Below are 26355 nucleotides of genomic sequence, written 5' to 3' on the forward strand. Positions count from 1 at the left end.
AATAGCAAAGAGTTGGAACCAACCCAAATGTCCAACAACGATAGACTGGATTAAGAAAATGTGGCACATATACACCATGGAATACTATGCAGCCATAAAAAATGATGAGTTCGTGTCCTTTGTAGGGACATGGATGAAACTGGAAAACATCATTCTCAGTAAACTATCGCAAGGACAAAAAACCAAACACCGCATGTTCTCACTCATAGGTGGGAATTGAACAATGAGAACTCATGGACACAGGAAGGGGAACATCACGCTCCGGGGACTGTTGTGGGGTGGAGGGAGGGGGGAGGGACAGCATTAGGAGATACACCTAATGCTAAATGACGAATTAATGGGTACAGGAAATCAACATGGCACATGGATACATATGTAACAAACCTGCACATTGTGCACATGTACCCTAAAACCCTAAAGTATAATAATAAAAAAAAAGTTTAGAGTAAAATAACTGGTTTTGATTTTACATCATCTATTGTACTTACATTCACTTCAAATGAAAAAAAAAAAAAATAGATGACTTCTCCAGAACTTAATATTACAAGTTGGTTTACACAGTTTTATTAGACTTAGAGACAGATAACATATAAACTATCCAAAGTAAAAATAAGTATTTCTGATACTTATAACAGGGAGTTGAAAAAGACTACCTCAGACTGTTTTATTTACCATGTGAATTATAAGTCCTTTCCAGATAAGACGTTTGTAAATTCCACAGTATTTAGCATTATATTTTGTAAATGTAAGTTTATAAGTGTTTGATGAGTAAGTCATCTCGTAAGTCAACATGATGTACAAGTGGCCTAAGCACAGCATTTCACAAAACATTTTGGGGGAGGCCATAACATTTTCTCTGGCTTAAAATTTTGGTTTATTAAAATGTCTCATGTCCTTCCCATAAAGCACAGCTTAAATCTTACTTTATTAGTCTCATTCCAAAAGCTCAAAGGCAGAAAAACACAAAACAAGTATCTGATTGCCATTTTAGAATACAAAGTTATCATTGCCTACCTAGATTTTTCCAGAACTATTTAAATACTAATTCAAGAAACACTTGTGCTAGTGCAATATTAAGCCTTTAAGATAAAATAGTTTTTGCTTTCAAAAGGTTTGTTGCAAAGGAAACAATCATAAATGAATCTGTTTTCCAAAAGTGCTGTCATAGGGCTTGGAAAGCCTTCATAAAAGTTGACAGCAAACAGGTTTGTTGAACAGACAGAGGAAAGGAAAAGCATTTGGGGCAAAGGGCAGTATAAGTAAAGGCAGAAGTGAGAGACAGCATGGCCCACTGAGAGAGCATGAAGCACAGTATAGTTCAGTTCACTGAGCAGAGGAGGGCTTGTGGTAGCCAGCCTGCAGGATGATTGGTGTTCATACCCTTGGGTAGTCACCTCCCACAGTGAACAAGGGTTGGTCTGTGTGACCAACAGCACATGGCAGAAGTGATAGTATGTCACTTCTAAGATTGGGTGATAAAAGACTTGCATGCTCTCTTACTTGGTACACACTCGCTAGAGTCATTTGTTCTGTGAAGACACAAAGGTAGTAGACAGAACTGGGACAGAAGCCTCCAGCCAACAATGTGAGCAAGCCTGGAAGCAGGGCTGCAGGTGACTGCAATCCTGAACAGCTTTTATGCAGACAGCGGTCAGAACCACCCAACAGATGTTGCCCCTGGATTCCTGATCCTCATAAACTGTGAGATTACGAATGTTTGTTGTATTAAACTGCTACATTTTTGGGTAGTTAGTTACATAGTAATAGATAAGTAACACATGTTGATACTGGGAGTCCTCACTGCTATAACAAAACACTGAAATGTTGGATTGGCTTTGGAAACAGATCATGGCTCTTAAGGATAGTTTAGTTAAGAAGCTGTTTTTAAAAAGTCTCATGGTATTTCATAAGGCTACAAGGAGAACAGAAAAGTGAGGTAGATGTTATTGGAAACTAGAAGAGGTGGTATCCTTGTTAGGAAGGGGCACGAGGCTTAGTAATACTGTGACCTTTGGTCATATAAAAACCAGAAATTTTGGCTGGGCACAGTGGCTCACGCCTGTAACCCCAGCACTTTTGGGAGGCCGAGGCGGGTGGATTACGAGGTCAGGAGATCGAGACCATTCTGGCCACCATGGCGAAACCCCGTCTCTACTAAAAATAAAAATTTAGCCGGGCATGGTGGCGTGCGCCTGCAGTCCCAGCTACTCAGGAGGCTGAGGCAGGAGAATTGCTTGAACCTGGGAGGCGGAGGTTGCAGTGAGCCGATATCGCACCACAGCCTGGGCGACAGAGTGAGACTTCGTCTCAAAAACAAACAAACAACAACAAAAAAAACCCCCACAAAAACCTGGAAATTTTATGTAATGAACTGAGTGATTTAGCTAAGGAGAGTTTCAACTAGAAAGTGCTGCCTTGCTTTTTCTGCTATATACAGCAAAAAATGAGAAGATATAAATTAAATCAAGACCTCTTCAAGAAGAGCAACGACTTGATGGTTTTGAAAATTTGCAGTCTCTTCAGATTGCAAACAATGCTAACATTCAGAAATGGATTCTGAGCCAAGATCAAATACAGGGCACTGCCAGAAAAACATGATCTAAAAACTAAGCCATGGGAGTAACTATAAAATCTTCTGTTAAGAGCTCAGAAATACCAAAGACAGTACCTCAGAATACTACTTTGTCAGACAAAAGCCCTGCTAGAATTTTGCACTTCACAGTGTATCTCAGTCAGACAATAAGGCTTTGCGAGAAGGGTGTTGTCTCTCAGTAGGAGCTCAAGGTAGAAACGGGCATATCTCAAATAAATTTGTGTATATGATTTTCAACTAATAGATTGACCCCAAAAGGATTCACAAAAGATGCACAAAGTTTTAAAAAATAGTTACATATGGTGAAACACTGCCAGCTTGAACTGAAAGAGACAACAGATGGAAAATGAAGCCTTCAGAGGCCCCAAATTGTAGGAAGCAAGATAAGAAAACTAGTCAGTTGCAAACAAACATGTACTACCTTTCATGGAGAAAGGTGACTGTGGAGAAAGAACCACATGCCCAAAGGGCAAAGCTGACAGCAGGGGTGAATTACACCTAGGAATTGAGACCCACCCAAGGATTGCCTGATTGGATTTCAGAATTGTTACAGACCAGGGATTCCCTTGTGCCTGCTATCTCTTGGCACCCCCCACCCCCTGCTTTGATAGGAATGTTTTATAGAGGTTATCTTAAGCCTTACCCAATACTGTACATTGGGCAAGTGTCTGGAGGAAGGATGAGGACCAGGTAACATATCGCTTTGGCTTTACAGGTCAGCAGGAATTGTACTTGAGAAGCTGTACTTAAGGAACATCCAAGAAGTCCCAACTGTACCTGAATCTAACTTAGATGAGATTCTAGACTTTGAGCTGTGATAGGATAAGACTTTTGAACATAACAGCTTAAAAAAAAAAAAAAAATCACACTTTATACAGGTATATACTATTGACTCAAATACCACAAATGGTGATGTCAATGAAGTGACTTTCAAACAGTAAGAACTCCTGCAAAAGTTCTGAACAAAAAAAGTACAACATCCTCTTACTTTATACACTAGCTGCTTTTCTGGAAAATTTACTGTATATTAAAACTGTATACATGTAAAATGAAATTAGGGCCTAGACTCAGATAATTTATAAATTGTAATTTTATCTGCTGGAATGTTCTCTGGGATAGTCGAGTCATTTTGTGAGACTGTTTTGTAAGGTGGGGTTTATGTCATTACTAGGCCCCCTCTTATTTTTAATTAATATCAACAGCATCTCCCAGTAACTGACAATCCAAAGCACCCCCACAAATTTCCAGAATGTCTCCAGGGTGGAAGAATGATATAGCCCTTGTTGAGAACCACTGCAAAGGAAGGAGAAGTCTGAGATATTCAATACAACCCTTAAAGGTCCATTTTCTGAGCCCTGAAACAACCGTGCTGTACAAAAATCCTTCATTGTGAAGATATTTATACAACTGTGCAGCAGGAATGACAGGGTACTCCTTGGAGTTCAAGGGGTCATCACTTTCTACTTAGTAGAGCTGCCCTTCCTTGAGGCTATCATATCACTTCTAGCTGCAAGAATGGTCCTCTACAGTTTAGAATATCTAGCAGGAGGGTTATCTTGTATTGTTTGCTCACTTGAGGTTGGCTGGATAAATCCCGTCATTCTTTGTAACCATCACCAACAGAGTCCAAGACATAACAGTACCACCCTGGCTCTCATCACCATTCTAATCTCAGTATCTCCTAATCTGTCCCAATCTTCCACCCTTCCCGACTGTCTCAAAGTCTTCCACTCTGTTGTCTAGACTAAAGATGTATCAGCAAACTCTTCTTTATACTCATTCTCAACTTCTTTCAGTGTTCCCTCATCTTGCCCTAACTGAAGCCTGGCAGTGCATTCCAGAAACAATACTCCCCATCGCCCTTCCAACCAGAAGCTGTTTATTTTCGCATATGCCAGACTTGTGGATGGCATACACATCCACTCTCCTTGCTTCCCATTGCCAGTTCTACCCCATTTCTTCTTTGTTGTCCCTTCAAAAAAACACAACCACTCAGAAGTTCACAGCATCACTCTCTCCCTAAAGCTGCCATATACACTCTTTAAGTCACAGTCACAGCACTGTTTTTTCAACTACCACACTTCTGGCATCATTTTTAATGACAGAATTTACATGGATAATGATGAAATAGCATGACCTCCTCGCCCACGCTGATCTTTCTTTTCCTCTACTCCATCTCAGCCACCACTCCTATGGTTATACTCTAGATTTTGCCTTCACTAATAATTGTGCCACCTCTGAAGTTTAAACTCAAACATGTCCCTCTTTAGCCACCACCCTCCTGACTCTTCACTCACTCAAGCACTCCCACTGTAACAAATCAATTCCACAGAGCCTTCCATCCCAATTGAGTCCTACCACTTTTCTACTATTCATCAGCTCCCGGATGTCTTCTTTCCCTGCTTAACCAGCTTAGATTCCACAGTCCATCATGATAATCTACTACTTTTTTTTTTTTTTTTTTTTTTTTGAAACGGAGTTTTGCTCTTATTGTCCAGGCTGGAGCACAATGGCACTATCTCAGCTCACTGCAACCCCCACCTCCCAGGTTCAAGATTATTCTGGCTACCATGTGGAGAATGAGTCATACTGGGCAAGAGTGATGATGATGGCTTTAAGTAGGGTTGGTACTAGTGGAAATGAAGAGAAATGGATGGATTTGAGATATATATTTGATACACTGCATCAGCCTCTGGAGTAGCTGGGATTACAGGGGTCCGCCACCATGTCCAGTTAATTTTTGTTATTTTTAGTAGAGACTGGGTTTCACCATGTTGGCCAGGCTGGTCTCGAACTCCTGAGCTTGTGATCCACCGGCCTTGGCCTCCCAAAGTGCTGGGATTACAGGTGTGAGCCACCGTGCCCGGCCTACTACCTAATTTTTAATGCCTTCACCCCTGTCTTCCTCCTTTCTACTTGCTGGCCAAACATTGACCCTTGACAAACCCTATCTACCTACTTTGTGCTGGAACTCAAGTGAATGCTACTGCCCAAGTGAGCTGACTGGTCTCACTTTAAATGATCACAAATATTGAGCTCTCAGCAAGTCTATCAATCCTTTTAGATTTTTCTACTAAGTTAGCTTTCCTATACCTACCTCATCTCTGAAGGTTCTCCCTCACTCTTGAGGTGATGACCTCACTCATACCTCATAGAAAAAATACAACCATAGGATAAACTACCTCATCCTGTCATAACCAACTCTTAACGACTGACATGCATCTTTTCTCGTTTATCTGCCTTCCTTTCACAAAGGAAAAAAAAAGTTCCTGTTGTAATTAGTAACCAATATCTCCATTAAATGGATCCAGGAGAGACATAAAATAGTTATTAGGAATGAAGTCCTTGAGTAGGAGAGAGGATGGGATTATTTCATACTTATAATTTGATTACCTGGGTTATTTCTATGTCTCTGTTAATTTTTTCCCTAATTATGGGCCATATTTTCCAGCTTCTATGAATGCCTGATAATTTTTTATTGGATGCTAAACACTGAGCTTTATGTTGCAGGATATTTTAATATTCCTTTAAACATTTTTGGCCTTTGTTCTGGGACACAATCAAGTTACTTAAAATTTAGTTTGATTCTTTTGAGGCTAGTGCTCAATCTTTGTTAGGGCAAGTCCAGAACAGTCTTTAGAACTAATCTGGCCTTGGCCTCACTACTGAGACAATAACCCTTCTGAGGGTTCTTGATACTCTGTGTACTGAGGCCTTTCCATTCTGGTTAGTGGGAATGTAGCGCAGTCTCGGCCCTATGAGCTTCCCAAACTGTTCTTTCTTTCCTGTTGCTTTTCCCTAGACTTGGAAGTTCCTCATGGACAGGATCAGATCAGTTTTCAGCTAGACACTCAAAGGGACACCCTGTGAATATCTGGAGCTCTTTTTCTGTGCAGCCCTGGTACTCTGCTCCGAAGTCACTTAGGCCTCCCCACACTCTGAATTCTGTTTCTTCAACTGAAGGAGCTGGCCAGGTCTGTTTGGGATTTCCCCTCCCTGTGCTGCAATCTGAAAATTCTCAAGGCAGTGAAGTGGGTCAATCTAGGGCTCAGCTTCATTTGTTTCCTTCATTTGTGCCTGATGGAACTTTGTAACTAATTTTTAAAAGAAATCATTTGCTGATCTGGGGGCCTCCTCCAGCTTCTCCAGCCCTGTTTTTTTCTCTTTCACAGCAGAGCTATTCCAAAGAGTTGACTATACTTGCTATGTCCCCTTTTTCATCTTCTACTATTTCTTCTACTCCAGCTGGGCTTTCCTTCTCACCACTCCATCAAAACATGCCAATGGCACACATATAATTAAATTACTTTCCCATACTTTCATCTTCTCAGTGGACATAGTTAACCAATGTCCTTCCTTCTTGAGATGCTTTTATTCTAAAAATGAAGAAAATCTTTTCAGTAGCTCCTCCTCTGAGTGCCAGAGCACAGCATTCTATGCGATTCATAAGCTGAAGACTCTCAGATTTATAGTACCAACTCATGACTTCAAAATTATACATTTCTAGCACAAACTGCTCATATGTATATATTCTCACATATCCAATCAGGACAAAAGAGGCACATTTTAAACTGAACAAGTCCATCCCTTCTATATCCCCCACCCCTAATTGTCCCTTCTCTGTAAGAGGCCCACTCATCTATCCAGCTGCTCAAGTTGGAGGTTCATCCTCGGATTCTCTCTCTCCATCTAATACATTCAAATCCACCAGCAAGTTCTGTTGGTTCTGGCTCCTCACAATATATCTCAAATCCATCCATTTCTCTTCATTTCCACTAGTACCAACCCTACTTAAAGCCATCATCATCACTCTTGCCCAGTATGACTCATTCTCCACATGGTAGCCAGAATAATCTTGAAAAACCATTAAATCAGATCATGTCACTCCCTCAAACTCGCTAACAGCTTACTTCATTTCAACACAGTCAAAACTTCTCATGGTAGCCTAACAATCCCTTCCTGATCTGGATCCCGAGTACGTATGTGTCCTCATCTCCTAATCTCCAATCCCCTGCTCACTCTGCTCTGAGTACAATGGTCTCCTGTTTCAGCTCAGGCTCTCTGCACCTGTAGGTCTCTCTGGAATGTTCCTCATGCAGATCTACCCACAGCTCATTCCCACCACTCAAGTTTCAGGCCACATGTTTCCTAACCATCTACCCAAAGAAAATTATCCTTCTCCTTCTAACTAAAATTCTGTAGTATCTTGTTCCACTGCCACATAAGAACATATGGTGGCATCCTCCTGGAGTTTCGGCTACTCAGGAGGCTAATGTGGGAGGAGCCTTGAGCCCAGGAGGCTGAGGCTGCAATGAGCCGAGATCATGCCACTACACTCCAGCCTGGGCAACAGAGGGAGACCTTGTCTCAAAAAAAATAAATAAATAAAATAATAATAATAATAATAATAATAAATTCTGGCTCTAATCTCAAATTCTCATGACAATAAAAGTTATTTTCTGACTACTGCATCCAATTATATCTTTAAATCCTTTAGAGACTGGCTTTTAGAACTTGACCCTTCTTAAACTGGAACCAACTATCCATGCACCTTTACTTCCATGCAAATTATGTTTACATAATGTGCAAATGAGATTAACTCGAAATTTAATGACTATTCTCTAAACACATAAAATTCTTTTGGAAACAGATTTAAATATAATGGCAACAGAATATTCTCATTACAACAGGAAACTACCATAGGCCTACTGCATCTTACAGTCAAGAAAACCTGGGGCATGTGGAAGCAGAGCTAGAGGCTAGAGTAAGGCCTTAAGTCTAGTAACTCCTAGTTTGATGCTTTTTCCTATTAATAATTACCTAAATTAGCTGGGCATGGTGGCACACACCTGTAGTCCCAGCTACTCAGGAGGCTGAGGCACAAGAATCGCTTGAATCTGGGAGGTGGAGGTGGCAATGAGCCGAGATCAGGCCACTGCACTCCAGGATGGGTGACAGAGTGAACTCTGTCTCAATAGTAATAATAATAATAATAACCTAAGTTAAAATACATAGTTTTTCACAATCACATCATACAACTCTCTAAGGAGACAAAATACGTCTAACACTTTTATGTCAGACAATCCCAAATACAAAATATAATGTTAAGTATCTTCTGAGAACAAAAAGCAAGGCCATTCTAGAAATTCTATTAGTGTTTGGTAATAATGAAATTCATCTGTACATGGTTTTACATACACTGCCTTACTCACTCCTCAGAGCTATTTTGTAAGGTAGCTCAGAAGACTTAAATGCAGAGACTAAAGTTCTTTCAGTGACTTTAAGTGACTTGTCAATGGATACAAAATCAAGGTAGGAAAAGTTTCCTTAGAATACACAATTGCTATTTGGATATTCAGAGGATATACAATTGCTACATTATCAAAATAGTTCATCCCAATATATAAAAAGATTAGAACCTATATTAAATCATTCACAGGACATTTTAAACCTCAGGTCATGTCTGCCCCTAGATTCACTCTAAGGTCACATCCAATTTCTTCAGTCAGTACTTGCTATGCTAAGGGAAATTCAACCGAAACGATTTGCTTAAATAACCTGCTTTGCAATTCAGCAAGTGATTATCACAACACATACCCAAAAACTGAACCAAAACTTTAAAGATAACTTCCATTACAACAAATACTTGAGGGAGGGCTTTATCTTTTAAAGAACTGATTGTATCTGCATTGATCAAAGCTACACCTCAGATAACGTGTTATAGTAGATGTAATAAGTACAGTAAGTTTGCTTTTGTTTTTCATATACCTATTACAGCAGGGTTGGTAGATGGAATTCACTTCATGTATTTAAAGGTGCAAAGTTGAGTGTCCACTATATTTAAAATATTGTAAGAACTCAAAATCACTACCTATTATTACATGATTTAATAAACCTAATCAAGAAAGATTTGCTACAGTTTATAAATGTGTTGAAGGCAACAGTTAGCATCAATAAATTAAAAGCAATTCTAGGGCCAGGTGCACTGGCTCTCGCCTATAATCTCAGCACTTTGGGAGACCAAGGTGGGTGGATCACTTGAGCCCAGGAGTTTGAGAACAGCCCGGGCAACATGGTGATCTTTAAAAAAAAAAATACAAAAAATTAGGTGTGGTGGTGTGTACCTGTAGTCTCAGCTACTTGTAAGGCTGAGGTGAGAGGACTGCTTGAGCTAGAGAGGTTGAGGCTGCAGCTGCAGTGAGCTATGATCGTGTCACTGCTCTCCAGCCTGGGTGACAGAGCAAGACTTTGACTCAAAAAAAAAAAAAAAAAAAAAAAAAAAAAGCAATTCTAGCAAGTTGTTTAAGACATTTGAATCCCTTGTCTTTTCACTGATTTCTCAGAATTTGGTTTATTCTTATCAAAAAGTTTTATCAATCCAAGTCACACTTTAATGTTCCAAAAGTCTACTCTAAAAGTAAAATACATACTCTAGTCCTGTCTCTGAAAGTATGTCGTACTTTCATATCACTTTTGCCCTTAGACACACTCAATTCATTTTATTCCTGAATTACAATATAAAATTCCCATTTCCTTGTGCATTCTCTTCTTCTAAGAAGTACAATCACAAATGATACGATTAATTCCATGGTATTATTGCTCCCTTAAAATGCTATCTTCTGCTTTTAACTAACTGCTGTTAACAATTAAGCTCCTTAACTTTTCAAGAAAATTGAGTAATAAATGTAATCAGAAATCACATCTTTATATACATAAAAAGAACTCTTCCCATTACTAAGTGCTTTATAACATGGACACGTCTCTGTGTGTGTGTGTTTGTGTAGATTCTATGTTTCTACCATTACTACCAGTACATACCATGACACAGTAGAATGCAAAATATAAAGCTAAAACCCAGCCATTTTTTACAGGATTGGTTGGTATATTTAATTCTGCCCACACATTCATGAACCTTTATGCAGAACTTTTTCTCTCGTTTACAAAATTTAAGCTACACTGTAGACAGTACTTTTAATTAAGTCCTATTAACAGAAAAAATGTAATTCAGTACAAATGCCATTGCTGATCATGAAAAGCACTCACAAAATACCATTAGATACATAAACACATTCAAATGGTATACTGAAACAAAAGTTAATACTAACATTTCAGGTGTGTAGGCATGTAAGTGTTCAAAAGGTCCCTTCTGTATTCAAGAATCCTTAGTCTCTTCCTGGACTGCCTGTCCTTTTTCAATTATCCTCCTTTGACTAAGTCTATTTAGTAACTGCCAAACTGAAATAAAACCAAAATGACTCAGTTTGAAATTTATGGAACAGCTCATCTTCACCCTGGGCTTTCTGCCCCAGCCCATTACCAATACTTTGAGAAATTGATGATAAATGTGAACCTTCTCCCTAGAAAAATATATTCTAACATTTTACAGGCATATGGTGGGAATTCATCACTTCCAGAATTATTTTCACATAACCCTCAGAACCCTAGCTTAGCAACTTTATGCAAAAATATCTTTGGACAGTATAGACAGCTGAAACATTTTATTATTAATTCTCTTTGATTTTATCTGAAGTAATTATAATCTAATGCAAAAATCCCCATACTCTCAATTCTTTTCTAATTCAAACTATCTGTAATTAGTTTGTTAAACTTTGCTTCTACTATAATTGAGATTTCATGTATTTTTCTTCACTTCCAAGACAGTGGATAGAATGGAAAAATCTAGATTGATCTTTACAGCTCCAGATCAAGGGACTAAGAATATTGGTTTAAAATATTAAAGGTTAAAGAAAGAGACTCTTGGTTTCTTTCAAAGTGATTTAAATTTAAACTAGGTTTTTATTACTAAGTTTTGGAAATGGAGTAACCATTTTTTTCTCGGATCAAGGATATGTACATATTTCCCATTTCCCCATAATTAAAAACAACTCCCATCCACTTCTTATAAATAGTTCTTAACTTGGGCTTAGTAACAACGTATATTGTGCCGGTAATACAGAAAAGGTGGGAGTATAAAGACTATCCTGTCCTGTTAGAATCCTATACAACTAAGGTGCTGGATTATGGTGGTTAGATTCTTCTTGTAACAGTTTCAAAGGTGACTGTAGGGTAGTATCAATATGAAAACATCATTAACATCTTAATTACAACAAATATCCTACCCAAACCAGTCTAGGTAACAGGAGAGGAAAGGTTAAGTTGCCACCCCCCTCATAAATGGAACAATGCACTCTAGACAACCCAATGAAATGTTAAACTACTATGGAACAGTAGCTCCATTTTGCTAAATATCATTTTAAAATCGACTTTTTAAAAGTGGTTTCCATAAAGGAGAATTGTAACAACATAAAGCTCCAATTTTAATCAAAAGTCAATTTTAATAAAAAGATTTGATGGTATTAATCCATTTGGTAAGTTTAACCTTTCAATAGAATGCGAAGCCGTAGCACAAGATTTAAGATTATAATTAAATTATAATCTTAAAGTTAACATTGTAAAATATTCATAATAGGACACATGCCCCACACCAACCAAGCACTTGTTTAAACTTCTAGCTTTTTTAAACCCCAAAGGGACTCAATTAAGTCTATTATTTCGCTGTGATTTAAGTCACATCTGTACTTCATGAAATGCACTGTTTTCATCATCCTTTACTTTTTTATTTTTAATTAAATTATTTTTTCTGAAACGGAGTTTTGCTCTTGTTGCACAGGCTTTTGTGCAGTGGGGCGATCTCAGCTCTCTGCAACTTCCGCCTCCCGGGTTCAACCGATTCTCCTGCCTCAGCCTCCTGAATAGCTGGGATTACAGGCAGCCGCCACCGCGGCTGGCTAATTTTTGTATTTTTAGTAGAGACAGGGTTTCACCATGTGGGCCAGGCTGGTCTCGAACTCCCAACCTGAGGTGATCCACCCGCCTCGGCCTCCCAAAGTGCTGGGATTACAGGCGTGAGCCACAGCATCCTACCAATCTGTTACTTTCAGACTTAGCAAATTTCGATGCATTACATTCTGCGAATTCGCATTTAATCTCTAACATCTCTGACCCAGTCAAATCCTTCAATTTATCACAATCTGAAGTTACTTTTTCAGTACTACTATAATAATTAAAAAATAGGTAAGTTCAGTAACATTTTTTGCCTCCAAACTATCTTTTTGGCGGGGGGGGGGGGGGGGTAAGGGCTTCTACTTAAAGTTGTTTCTTAAAAATTAAAAAGTCTGCCTCGTTACGCCCGTGTGTGCAGCCAACACTGGTTAAATGGGAATACACGAATAATACTTATTTTCCCAATGTTAAAAGACCTGGATTTCTGTCAAGTATATCCAGAAACAACGTAACAATTACTAGGTGTATTTCACATGACAATTCTGCAGATTATTTTGATCAATAAAATGCTTTAATGAGGTGGTGTATAAAAAAACTGTCCTCACCTTTCAGGACCAACATAGGACTACATACTTTTTTTTCTAAGACAGTCAATTCAGGTTCTAGGTTACAGTGATCTAAGATAACAAATAACTAATGTGTCAGTTAAAGGCAGAAGTTTGCTTTAACCCTTCCTCTTTATTAGAAGTACAAAATGCTTCCGCAAATCATCAAAAAGTTTTTCTATGGTGAATCCAGAATTCAATTACCTTTATGTTTAATACACCTTTTCAACACTGCATAACACACTACTTTCAATATTATGATTTACACAGCCTACCACTAACAGCATGAACCACAGGACTGTAAAGGAGCTTGTTTACCGGGTACTTTTTACATTCTTCCATTAGGTTCAGTATCTATTCTTGAGGTCTATGCTTCTCTGCTCATACACAGCTTTGGTTGGCTGTGAAGTGAAAAATTCTAAGCACATAATGGAAAAAGGCAATCTGAAGAAAAAAAAAAATCCCTGTGTTTCAAAATTAGGGACTCCACATGTTACAAACTATTGATAGCCACTGCAGTATAAAACGTGAAAATTGGCCAGACGCGGCGGCTCATGCCTATAATCCCAGCACTTTGGGAGGCCGAGGCGGTCGGATCACCTGAGGTCAAGAGTTCAAAACCAGCCTGGGCAACATGGCAAAACGCTGTCTCTATTAAAAGTACAAAAATCGGCTGGGCGTGGTGGCAAGCGCCTATAATCCCAGCTACTGGGGAGACTGAAGCAGGAGAATCACTTGAACTCGGGAGGCGGAGGGTTGCAGTGAGCAGAGATGGTGCCACTACACTCCAGCCTGGGCAACAGAGTGAAACTCCATCTCAGAAAAGAAAAGAAAAAAAAAAGCTTAAATTATTTCAGCGAACAAAAATTACCCGTAAAATTTAACAAGCACTGATACTTCATTGAGCTCAGCTCTGACTTTAGGTTGTAACTCTTGGGACTGTCCAAAGTATTCACAGAAGCAAGACTTGGGAGTCTAAAGTGTACTGTAGTGCTGTCTTGCTTTAATCAAGGCTTTCCCCTTCCTTGGCTGCTAAACAAGAACTACAAATTAATTTCCAGGGCAGGGTAAAACCAACACCCCAATACTTGAAAGTATTATCTGTAAAATTTATAAACAGAAATAAAAATAAAAGCAAAAGACAAGATTCTGCAGTCACAAGTACTTTAATTTTTAAAAACAAATTCACTTATTAAAAAATAAACAAATGGCACCATGCTATTCTAAAGTTGATACAAGTAAAATAAATAAAGAGGTAGTGTCTCATAAGACAATGTGCTGAAAGTCAGTGCCCAACTAGACAATCTCAGCTACTACATACACTTGGCTTATCTGTAAAGTTAGATTTAAAACACTACCCTCAAAAGTAACATTCCACTGTCACAGCTATTTTACTTTAAAAGGTTAACCCAAAGAGTTTAAATAGTTTTATTTCCAAAAACATTACAGAGCATAATTTCCACATTAAAAATTCTTACAGTACCAAGAGAATTATTACAGTACAATTTTCCACAACAAAATTGTAGCACACAAATCCACGCGACTCCTGGACTTCCTTGAACTGTCAATACACTGCACCCTGTTTAAATGGCTGTACCTGAAAACCAAGGTATGCAATTCCTTAGGATTAGAAGTCATCAAGTTATACTGTCAAGGATCTGGGGGAAATGAGAGGAAGATTCTATTATCCTGGTGTCCGAACCCAACTTCCACAACAAGGTAAAGACACAGCGATGGTAAAATGACTATCAGTTGTCAACAGTCATTTACGTGCTGAAACTCACCCAATTTAGACATCTCAATATTAAGATTTCTGTGAATCAAGTCACTTAGTTTTAGTTCGGTTTTGAGTAAGAAAGGATCCTCCTTCGAAATTTAGATCTATAACAGTTACTTAAATTTATTTTACAAATAGGTAAGGTTACACGCTTCGGAAGAGAGAGGTACTCCAAACAAATCTGCAAGATATTCGCAAGGATCACAGAAAAACTCAGGGATAGTGGTTTATTATCCTCCGACCAACTAGCTCTGGAGAGGGATGGATGCAAACATCCCAGAAAGAGGACCCTGAGAGTAAGTCTTATCTTCTAGAAAAGTAAGTCGTCCGGGCAAACACGCTGCACTCTCGACATTTCCTTGCAGAGAGGGGGAGAAAAGCCTCACAGAGCCGCAGCCAACATGACATGCCCGTCTGAGGCTCCACGTGGGGGCTGCACTGAGTCCAACAAGCTTCCCAGGCGATGGGGCAAATTCCCCGACTGTGCACAGAACCTGCGCTCCCGGCCCGGGCAGCGGCGCGCGGCAGGCAGTGGCCCTAGAGCGCCACCCAGCGGCCCACGGAGGGGCCTGCAGGCGGGTCCTCCAGGGCTCCCGACTCGCCGCACCCCCACAGCCACCCAGCCCGTTCCCCTCTCCGGATGCACAAGGCCCAACCCAAGAACTAAGACACAAAATGGCTGCCGGCAGCTTCGTCACGTGACCCCTTTGTGCCTTTCGGGCCCCCGAACTCCGCGGGACCCGGGTACAAGTGGCCGGGGTCAGCGGGTGGCCTTAGAAGGGGCCCCGCCGGGCCGCTGCGGCCGGGGGTCAAGGCCGGGGGAGGCGGGGTATAGGCCCGGCCGGCGACTGAGGGTCGGCGGCGAAGAGAAGATGGCGGCCATTTTGTGTGGGTTTGCTGCTCCGCTGCCGCCGCAGGCAGCAGAGGGAGCGGGCCTGACGGTGGGTCGGACAGGGGAGTTAACACGTACCGACTCCTCTTCCTTCTCCATTCCGGTGGGCATCTGCGGCACGGCCCTGTTTATCGAGGCGTATTCGTGCAGGTCGGGCAGATCCTCACAGCGGAAAACCGGCAGCGGCTTCGAGGCGTCTAGCGCCCGCGCCCGAAACGACAGTTTACTCATCTCAGGCGCAGCAGATACCTCTCCGCTCTGGGGAAACGGCCCCGGCCAGCGGGATCATGGAGAACCGGGGGTTCGGTCCCCACTCGCCAACCGCTGCCGGGGACTTGAGGGGCGGAGCGCAGAGCCCGCCGTCCGGGCACTAACACCAGCCGGGAGGGTGGGAGGCTGTGCCGCTCCGCTCCTCTCTCGCTCGCTCTCTTCAATACGCCATGGCCAACATGGCGGACATTAAAACTCCACTGTGCGCTCTTCAGCCAACCCCAGCCATTCCCCACACTGCATCGCGCAGCGGCGCGGGCACGCGGGCGGGGGGAGGGAGCGCGGGCTCGAGGCCGTCGCCGGCACGGAGCGCGCGTCCCGCCAACCCCCGGCACCCGCCGGCCTCGCTTCCCGCGCCTCACTGTCCGGGGCCCCCGCCCTTCGCGGGTCCGGGGGCAGACAGGGCGGACTGGGCGCTCGGACACCGGGCGCCGGCTCTTGGGTCGTGCTTTCCCGCAGCGCACACGCTCACTTTCTCACGCTCGCTCCCCGCCGGCGCCGCTTTCTGCCGGGCGAACAAGGTGCGGGAAAACTCTCTCCACCAGCACGCAGGCGTTTGGAAAGGCAGCTGGGGAGAGTGGCAGGCGGGGCTCGGGCCCCGGGCCCCTGGGGCTTGGAGGGCTCGGACCTCTGTGGGGTGCTTGCCAGCGGCCGCCTCCGCGGGGCTTCGGAGGGGCGCTTCGGAGGCGCCGCGCGCCGCCGTCTGCCGCGGGGGGCGAACGCACAGCCTAGTTCCTGCGGCGCCTTAGGTCTTTACGATAAAAATACAAACTGTATTAGGGGCAGATGCTACTTTGGGTAAACTTTTATCAGCAGTTATTTTTATGTCCTAATGCAACTTTGGGTTATATTATTTTATAGGCACCGCATCAAGTCATTGATCCGTTTCCCACGCATTGGGCTTAATATAAATAATAGGTATTCTATTCTACAAAGTAGATTTTTTTAAATCCTGCATTTTTATCTACACATATTTATTTTTTAAATAGTAACTGAAGCAAAGGAAATTATTACCCACCACTGTAACATTTAAAAGCAAGATCTACTTCAGAATTTAAAGCCAGTTCTTTATATCTAGCTCATGATTTTGTACTCAAAGAAACTGTGGCTTCATCATAGCCGTGGGGTTCACACTTTTATCATTTGTCCTCTGAAAAACTTTGTAACATTGAATCATATAAAGACCTGTTGTACTCCCGCCAAACAAACAAAAAGCTGAATTATTAGATTTAGATGGATATGATAGATGGGTGGCATCGGTTTATATTACACATGAAAATGGGTATCCTGAGATCTCTTCATTATTATTGTTTTTTTTTTTTAATAGGGAAGATTGTTGGGGTGGGTTTAATAAATTGGCAGCCAAATTTCAATTCGAGTTTCAATTTGTATCTTGGTGCACAATTTTGTATCTTGTGCAACAAGATACAAAAATGTTTTGTGAGTCTGCTTTTCTCCCTGGGGGCTACATAGTAAAAGTAATCATGCTTCTTAAATACTGGGCTTGATATGAGCTGTCTGTCACTAGCTTAGGGCACACAGGCAAACTGCTAGCCTCCAGGCTGGTTTAGCCAGCTCCCGTGGGGTAGGGAGAAAACAGGGCGGATTGCAGTTCTCCAAAATTATCCTAAAACTCCGATATTGGCAGCTCACTTAAGTGAGGCAGAAGGACGTTCACCTGCATTTCCTATACAGAGACCGTGCATTTATTCATTCAATGAGTATTGAGTGTGTGTATTGAGCCCTCATAGCCTTCCAAGTCAGCTTGGCACCCACAGGGCTCCTGGAGGAGCTTACACAGTGGGGATATGGACCCGCGAATGGCAACTGCCACACGGTGAGCTAAGTGTTATGGTGAAAGCCCGGGCCACTGTGGGAAGGGGCAAGAGTGGCACCCAACCCAGGAGAGTAGTTCTAATGAAGTAGCAAGGGAAGACTTTTTGGAAGAGATGATATCTGGGTAAAATTATGTAGGGTAAGTGTGGGTTAACTTTGCAAAAAAAGTAAAAATGAAGGGAAGAAAGGTATTTTAAGACAACGGCAGCGACGTGTCCACAGGCTGTCATTAGATAGCAGTCACTTTCTGGGAGCCTCAAGAATTGCCAATGTCTCTGTGGAATGACACCTGTTTAGCCAGGTTTAACAGTTCCGAAAATACTGGCTCAATATTATTCTAACAGCCCTCTCCAGCCTACAACATTAGGTTCCTGAAAGTCCTAGCAGTAGAATTCATGACTGAGGAGCCTAAGATTTTAAGAACAAAATAGAGTAAGTCAAGAGTGAACCAAGGAAATGAATTATTTCTACCCTCATTAATATAACAGTAAACAACAAAATAACTGTTTCCACATCCTACATTAGTACTAATGGGTGGAGTACAAAAATATTTCTTATTCTCTAGAAAGTCTAAAATCACCCTCCATGGCAAATTCAGAGATAAGCTTACAGATTCAGCTTGCCTTTTGGCAGATAATATCATATGCCTGCTAAGAGACACCTTTTTCTCATCATTCCTTTATCCATCTCCTCAATGCTGTGGATTTCCAACTCTCAGGTCCTTCTGGGTTCCCAAGGACCCAAAGGCTGCCGTCCCAAGCCTCTTTTATAAAATTAAAACAAACAAACAAAAAAACCCTTTTTTGAAATTTTTGTTTTTTAGAGACAGTGTCTCTATCTCCCAGGCCTGAGTTCAGTGTTGTGATCGTGGCTTACTGCAGCCTTGAACTCCTGGGCTCAAGTGATCCTCCTGCCTCAGCCATCAGTAGCTGGGACTAAAGGTACGTGCCACATACGCTGCTAATTTCTAAATTTTTTCTAAAGGCAGGGCCTCCCTCTGTTGCCCAGGCTGCTGCTGAGCTCCTGACCTCAAGCAGTCCTCCTACCTCGGCCTCCCAAAGTGCTGGGATTACAGGTGTGAGCCACTGCATTCGGACCCATGCCTCTTTTTTATGCAGCTCACTTTTCTTCACCATAAGGGACAGGAAGACGGCAGTAAAGGTTCAGGCTTAGTTTTCCCTAGATTCTTTTATCTGTCCAAAAGATTCCTGAAAAAATGGTTAATCCTGTACTTTCACTTTAACAATTCTTTTCTGTTCTCAACTTAAAATTCCTTCTTTTTCTAAGTATCCCCAACAAAAGTGATGTGAAATTCTCGATGTTGCAAAAAATGTATGCTAGGGCAAAGCTGAATACCCTAACGGCAGAGGGAAACTCTTGTTTGGGAAGGGATTTGGAGTATTTAAGATAGTTTGATGTCACAAATATGTATTGGATAACCAGGTAACACACAGTACTGTCATTGTAGGGGATACAAATAAAACACCGGCAAATGGATACCCAGTTACCCAAGTGGCAAGGCAGTATAATGAAATGCATTGGCTATGGGAGTTCAGAAAAGAGAGCAGTAGGTCCCATCTGGGTTGATCGGACAGCATGGAGAAGCAGCATGCAATCTGATTCTGAAGGATGGCTAAGGTTCCAACTGCTCATGGGAATGAAATGCTATTATAGAAGAACATTCATGGGGGAATGCAACTGTATGAACAAAAGGGTGAGAGGTGGCAACTGTCAGGTATGATTGAGGATGAGGAGGTTTATTTGGCCAGAGTTCAGCAGGAGACTCCAACAACAATCCAATTAGGAGGTAAAACTGGTAAGAACTTGGGTGGATGGAGTAGGAGTAGAAAGTAAAGAGACATGAGTTTTCATGGTAATAATGATTACATATAATAGCACAAGAAATGTGATTTCTGTTCCAAATACAGAATTTCTACTTAACAAAAACTTAGAATATGCCAAAGGCAACTGCTCTGACACTGCATTCTGTGGTAACTAATACATTTGAAATACAGCTCTAATAGTAGTTTTTGTTCGGTATGTATCCAACTCTTATGATTTCTTCTTTGAAAATGTTTTTGGGATTTACTTCCCGATTTACATTTCCATTGTCTTAAACGTAGTCCCAACTCTCATCACTTCACCCCTAGAAACAGCCTCCCATTCATCCTTTATTTATTCAGTCCATCCTTTATTTACTCATTCCCTCAGTAAACCTTTTTAAAGCTCCCACTTTATAGGAAACTGTGCTGGTACTCTTCTGTTGGTGGCTAGTGGTAACCAAAGTGGAAGAAGAGGCTCTGGGTCCCTGGGGCCTCACAATGCATGTCACCAAGTCAGTGTGCCAAAAACTCTACTTCATTCTGTATCCTTCCTTCTCTAATTCATATCTTTATAACTGCTGTTTGTTTTGCCATTAGATAAAGCCAAATTTTTGAGTGTTTGGTTGTCAAGACCTCCTATAATTTTGCCCCACTCTGTCCAACATCGTTTGTCATTATTGCTTAAGACAAGCTTTTCACTCTAGCTAGCAGTCTCATCACCATCTTCAGAAATCAGCATGTCGGCTGAGTGTGGTGGCTCACGCCTGTAATCCCAGCACTTTGGGAGGCTGAGGAGAGTGGATCACCTAAGGTCAGGAGTTCGCGACCAGCCTGGCCAACATGATGAAACCCTATCTCTACTAAAAATACAAAAACCTAGTCGGGCATGGTGGCGCACGCCTGTAATCCCAGCTACTCAGGAGACTGAGGCAGGAGAATCGCTTTAACCTGGGAGGCAGAGGTTGCAGTGAGCCGAGATTACGCCATTGCACTCCAGGCTGGGCAATAAGAGCGAAACTCCATCTTAAAAAAAGAAAAAAAAATCAGCGTGTCTTTCCTGCCTCCAGGTTTTTGTTCATTCTTTTGATTATTTATTTATTTATTTATTTATTTTATTTTGAGAGTTGGAGTCTTGCTCTGTTGCCCAGGCTGGAGTGCAGTGGCGTGATCTCGGCTCACTGCAACCTCCACCTCCTGGGTTCAAGTGATTCTCTTACCTCAGCTTTACAAGTAGCTGGGATTACAAGAGTGCAACATCATGCCCGGCTAATTTTTGTATTTTTTTAGTAGAGACGGGGTTTCACCATATGTTGGCCAGGCAGGTCTCAAACTCCTGATCTCAGGTGATCCACCCACCTCGTCCTCCCAAAGTGCTGGGATTACAGGCGTGAACCATTGTGCCCAGCCTTATTGGTTTTTTTTTTTTTTTTTTTGAGATGGAGTCTCACTGTGTCACCCAGGCTGGAGTGCAGTGGCACGAGCTGGGCCCACTGCAAGCTCCGCCTCCCAGGTTCATGTCATTCTTCTGCCTCAGCCTCCTGAGTAGCTGGGACTACAGGCACCTGCCACCATGCCCGGCTAATTTTTTTTTTTTTTGTATTTTTAGTAAAGACAGGTTTCACGGTGTTAGCCAGGATGGTCTCGATGTCCTGACCTCGTGATCCACCCGCCTCAGTCTCCCAAAGTGCTGGGATTACAGGCATGAGCCACTGTGCCCGGCCCAGCCATATTGATTCTTTTCAGTGTGTCCTCCCTGTCCTGCCTCAGACTGTCTACCGAAATCCTATTTCACAGGAATGTTTTGAACAGTAAGTAAAACAAACCATGTAAAGCACTTAGAATCATCCCTGGCCCACAGTGAACCCTCAATAGATGTAAGATATTGTTGTTATCCTTCAAAATCCAACTCAAATATTACCTCCCCCATGAACATTGACTACTTAAACTCTCTGGGCCCTAATTTCCTAATCTGAAGCATCGGTGAGCAGTTAGATAAATGCAAAATAAGCCTACCCCAATCTTTCTCATCTCTGAACTCCTATTATGCTTTCAGTCAACAGGAAGAATAGCCACCATTTATGGAACACCTAGTATGTACCAGGTGATGCAGAAATACTTTAAATGCATTATCTCAATTTTCATGACAGCCCTATTAGGTATATCCTGTTGGGTTTAGAGAGGTTGTGTGACTGGCTTATGGCCATGAAGCTGGTAAGAAGCAGTGCTGAGATTAGTATCCCTAGTATCTATCTGGCCAGACACAGTGGTTCACCCCTGTAATCCCAGCACTTTGGGAAGCCGAAGTGGACAGATCACCTGAGGTGGGGAGTACAAGACCAGACTGACCAACACGGAGAAACCCTGTCTCTACTAAAAATATAAAATTAGCTGGGCGTGGTGGTGCATGCCTGTAATCCCAGCTACTCAGGAGGCTGAAGTAGAAGAATACCTTGAACCCAGGAGGTGGAGGTTGCAGTGAGCCGAGATCGTGCCGTCGCACTCCAACCTGGGCAGCAAGAGCACAACTCCATCTCAAAAAAAAAAAAAAAAAAAAAGAAGAAAAGAAAAAAAAAGAAATCTCTAGTATCTGATTCCAGAGTGCAGTCCCAGATTGAAGTGAAGTGAGGAGAGAACTAGAATTGAAGAGATGTTTAAGAGGGTTGGTAATGAAGGGCAAAGAGAGAGAGAAAGGGGTAGCTATTTGAAGTCAAGGGTTTCATTGTTTTTGAAAGTAGGAGAGATGTGGGCAAGTTTGTATATTAAAAGCAAAGAATCATTTAAATGGGTTAATTTTAGGGCTTTTTCTGAGGCAGGCAGGAAGGAATGACAGCCAGAATGGACAGTGATGCAAAGAGTTAAACTCTCTTTGATGGGGCAACAAGATTAAAAATCATAATACTGGTTTTGGTAGCAGGAGTCTGGATTCCTTATTTCTTCAAGCATTCAACAAATATTTATTGAATGTTTACTAAGAGCTAAGGCAAAACAGTTTGTGTTGGAGAAACAATAATAAACAAGATATGGTCTCTATATCCTCACAGGACTAATAATAAAGTGAGGTACTGTATTTGTATTTAATTGGGAAAATGTGAAATTAATGTCTTTAAACCGTGTAAATGCACAATGATCTCTACATTAAAAAGTGATGTGCAATAATTTAAAGCATTCTGCAAAAGTATGAATACTGAATACATTATCACTTGAAGTAATGATTTCTAATCATTTCTCTTAACTTCCTGCTTTTTACTTTCATAATAAGTTACATAAAGAAATGACTGCAAACAATTCTTCCACTATAACATTTAGGTAAACAAACACTGGAAGCCTTTTATGGTATGTTGTTTTTTTCATCTAGGAAACGTTGGAAAGAAAATATTACAGTTGCCTTTCAATATATTTAATAAGGTGTCACAGAAACAATATCTGAACTACTGATTTCCTTACTGAGTAATTTGTGCATGGAGTTCTGTACATAATCTTTAAGAACTATGTTTCACATAAAATAAAATCATTCAGAATATATTTAGAAACAATATATCTATACCTTAAGAGAATAAAGGACAAATTATCAGTCTTAGCAAACAGTAGCAGGATGGACTCAAAGTTATTTCAGTTTAACTTTATTTTCAATATGAAGTTTAACAACAACAACAAAAAAGAAATGAAAAATGCGTGATTCAATACAAAAAATTAGCCAGGCATGGTGGCGGGCGCCTGTAGTCCCAGCTACTTGGGAGGCTGAGGTAGGAGAATGGCGTGAACCCAGGAGGTGGAGCTTGCAGTGAGCCGAGATTGTGTCACTGCACTCCAGCCTGGGCAACAGAGTGACTCCGCCTCAAAAAAAAAAAAAAAAAAAAAAAAGCATGATTCAAACAAATGGGACTATCTGAGAATTGTAGTTGCAGCAGTATTGGGATTTAAAAAAAGATGACACACAATACATTTTAGATTTTCTATGTAATCTAAATAGAATGTCTTTACACATTTATTGTGTAAATCCTAAGGTTTAGGTTTTCTATAACCTTAGGATTTACACAATAAATGTGTAAGTGTATTGGGATTTATGCGTTTATTGTAAATGTGTAATGTGTAAATGGCCACACAGCACAGAAGTGGGTGGCAGGCAAGCCAGCAAAGCTTCATCTGTATTTACAGCCAATCCCTAGTGCCCACATTACCACCCAAGCTTCACCCAGCATTAGATTCTCACAGGAGCTCAAGCCCTATTCTGAGCTGCACATTGAGGGATCTAGGTTGCATGCTCCTTATGAGAATCTAATGCCTGATGATCTGTCACTGTCTCCCATCACTGTCCCCACAGAGGACCATCTAGTTGCAGGAAAATAAGCTCAGGGCTCCCACTCATTCTACATTATGGTGAGTTGTAGAACTGTTTCATTATATATTACAATGTAATAATAATAGAAATAAAGTGCACAATAAATGTAAGGCACTTGAATTATCCCCAAAGCACCCCCTCCCCCTGGATCCATAGAAAAGTTGTCTCCCATGAAACTAGTCCCTGGTGTGAAAAAGGCTGGGGACCACTGCTATAAATCATCTGATCTTTTCCTCACTGTGCTGGCAAGCAGTTGAGACCTCTATGACAGCATTTTAAGGAGGATACTACTAGTTGCAGTTGGAGAAGTGGTGGGAGGCATGAACAGGAAACTGTTGAGAAACTGAACTTGAAAAATAATAATTTAGTACTTAGCAGAGGAACTACTCAGTAGTCTCTTCCATGTCTCATCCCAATTAATTTCTCAGAATAAAAGTCTATCTTAGAAAAATGTACAAATTAAACCATATACATTTTAGAAATATTTGGTGGTATTTATCTAAACTGGATTATGTTAAATTACTATCAACCCATTAAACCCATTGACTGGTACATACTGACAGATTACTATGTGCCAGGCATTGGTGTAAGGTTATAAGTAGTAGAAAGACAAACACAAGAGAGAACACACTACCTTTAGTGCATTACCCCCCCCCTTTTTTTTTTTTTTGAGACAGAGTTGACCAGGCTAGAGTGCAGTGGCATGATCTTGGCTGCAACCTCTGCCTCCTGAATTCAAGCCATTCTCCTGCCTCAGCCTCCCGAGTAGCTGGGACTACAGGCATGTGCCACCATGCCCAGCTAATTTTTGTATTTTTAGTAGAGACATGGTTTCGCCATGTTGACCAGGCTGGTCTTGAACTCCAGACCTCAGGTGATCTGCCCGCTTTGGCCTCCCAAAGTGCTGGGATTACAGGTGTAAGCCACTGCGCCCGGCCAGTGCCTTACACTTTTGAGTCGATAGACTACTTAAGCATTAGTTTTACTAAGTAATGCACATACAAATCAGTATGGTACAGATGGTACATGATGGGTGAAGGAAGAAAATTTGGAGGAATGAGAAAGATTGTTAATGAAGTAGAAACATGTTGGAAGGTTTAAGTACAATTTATTAGTGGGTGGTAGACAAAGACTGTCAGGGAAGAAGGGCTTTGAGAGAGAAAATATCATGAATTGCTTTTGCTTTTATAACATGAGGAAGGAAATTCTGTTTTCTTACTGAAACTTGGGGTACAGAATTATCATCTAATAAATTAAGATTAGTGAAATAAAATGTTTTTTATCTTTCACTATATTTATTCTTCTCCATGATACCTTGAGCAACATTGTGCCAATTGCTTAGGTAGGCACTGTGAATCTGGTTCCCCTTCCCTTTCAGAGCAGGGAAGGGAAAGTGAATGACTGGAAGCCCATGGAGTGGGATTCTTGGTGTGAAGACTCACTCAGGGAGTGAGAGAGGAGCATAGAGAATGGAGCCCTGGGGAATACCAACATCTAGAAGACACCCAGGACAAGAACAGAGGGAGAGGCTGAGAGAAGCCTGGAGACAGGCCAAATGAGGTCAGCATTTCAAGGAGGAGATCAATGAGGAGAATCAAAAAGAATGAGGAGGTAACAGCAAACCCAATTTCTTTAGGACACCGTGGGAGGAAAATAGACTCTGTGAGCTGAGCTGTGAATTGGAAGAGTTATAGGCCTAGCGGTGCCTGCGCACGTTGATTAAACATTTACCGCCAGGTGGTAATCCCAGCACTTTGGGAGGCCGAGGCAGGCGGATCACGAGGTCAGGAGATCGAGACCATCCCGGCCAACACGGTGAAATGCCGTCTCTACTAAAAATACAAAAAATTAGCCGGGCGTGGTGGTGGGCACCTGTAGTCCCAGCTACTCAGGAGGCTGAGGCAGGAGAATGGCGTGAACCGGGGAGGCGGAGCTTGCAGTAAGCTGAGATTGCATCACTGCACTCCAGCCTCGGTGACAGAGCGAGACTCCGCCTCAAAAAAAAAAAAAAAATTTACCAAAGCCCCCAAAAAAGTGATTTCCCAGTACCCTCCTATAATCATTGTTTAAGTACTTGTTCACAAGAATGAGACCACTTTGAAGTCAAAAATCAGTTAAGCTTCAGGATATAGCCAGGGACACAGAGTAGCTATCATCCTCAGCACCTCCCAAGTTAGAACAGAGTACATGACGTATCTTCCAGAGTTAAAGTTGTAGAAGCTTGGAAACCAAAGACCTACCTGACTTCTCTACATGAATTACTGACACAGGTAAAAGCCACATCCAGATCTTAAGATTTCTTCTGAATTTGGTTTCCCAAACATGAGACATGTAAGCCAAAAAATAAGACAGTTGCACTGCAGCAGCATGTATATTGGAATGAGATAATATTTTTTGTTTTAATTGATTTATTTATAATAAGGTTAACACTTTGTGT

The 26355-nt window shown here is 41.5% G+C and overlaps 1 protein-coding gene across 6 annotated transcripts in view; it reads right to left on the reverse strand.

Moving 5' to 3' along the window:
* The window catches only part of EPC1 (enhancer of polycomb homolog 1), a 119078-nt gene that overhangs the window by 69814 nt on the left and 22909 nt on the right, over positions 1-26355 (reverse strand). For 4 of the 6 annotated variants that reach the window (XM_055275090.2, XM_055275087.2, XM_055275086.2 and 1 more), the window contains exon 1: positions 15729-16238. The exons of the other annotated variants lie outside the window; for them this stretch is intronic. In XM_055275090.2, coding sequence (XP_055131065.1) covers positions 15729-15881 — 153 coding nt within the window. In that variant the 5' untranslated portion in view covers positions 15882-16238. Of the gene's footprint in view, positions 1-15728; positions 16239-26355 lie in introns of those variants that run through there. 6 annotated transcript variants of the gene reach the window in all.

This window comes from Symphalangus syndactylus, chromosome 4 (assembly GCF_028878055.3).
Source record: "Symphalangus syndactylus isolate Jambi chromosome 4, NHGRI_mSymSyn1-v2.1_pri, whole genome shotgun sequence".
NCBI lineage: Eukaryota > Metazoa > Chordata > Mammalia > Primates > Hylobatidae > Symphalangus > Symphalangus syndactylus.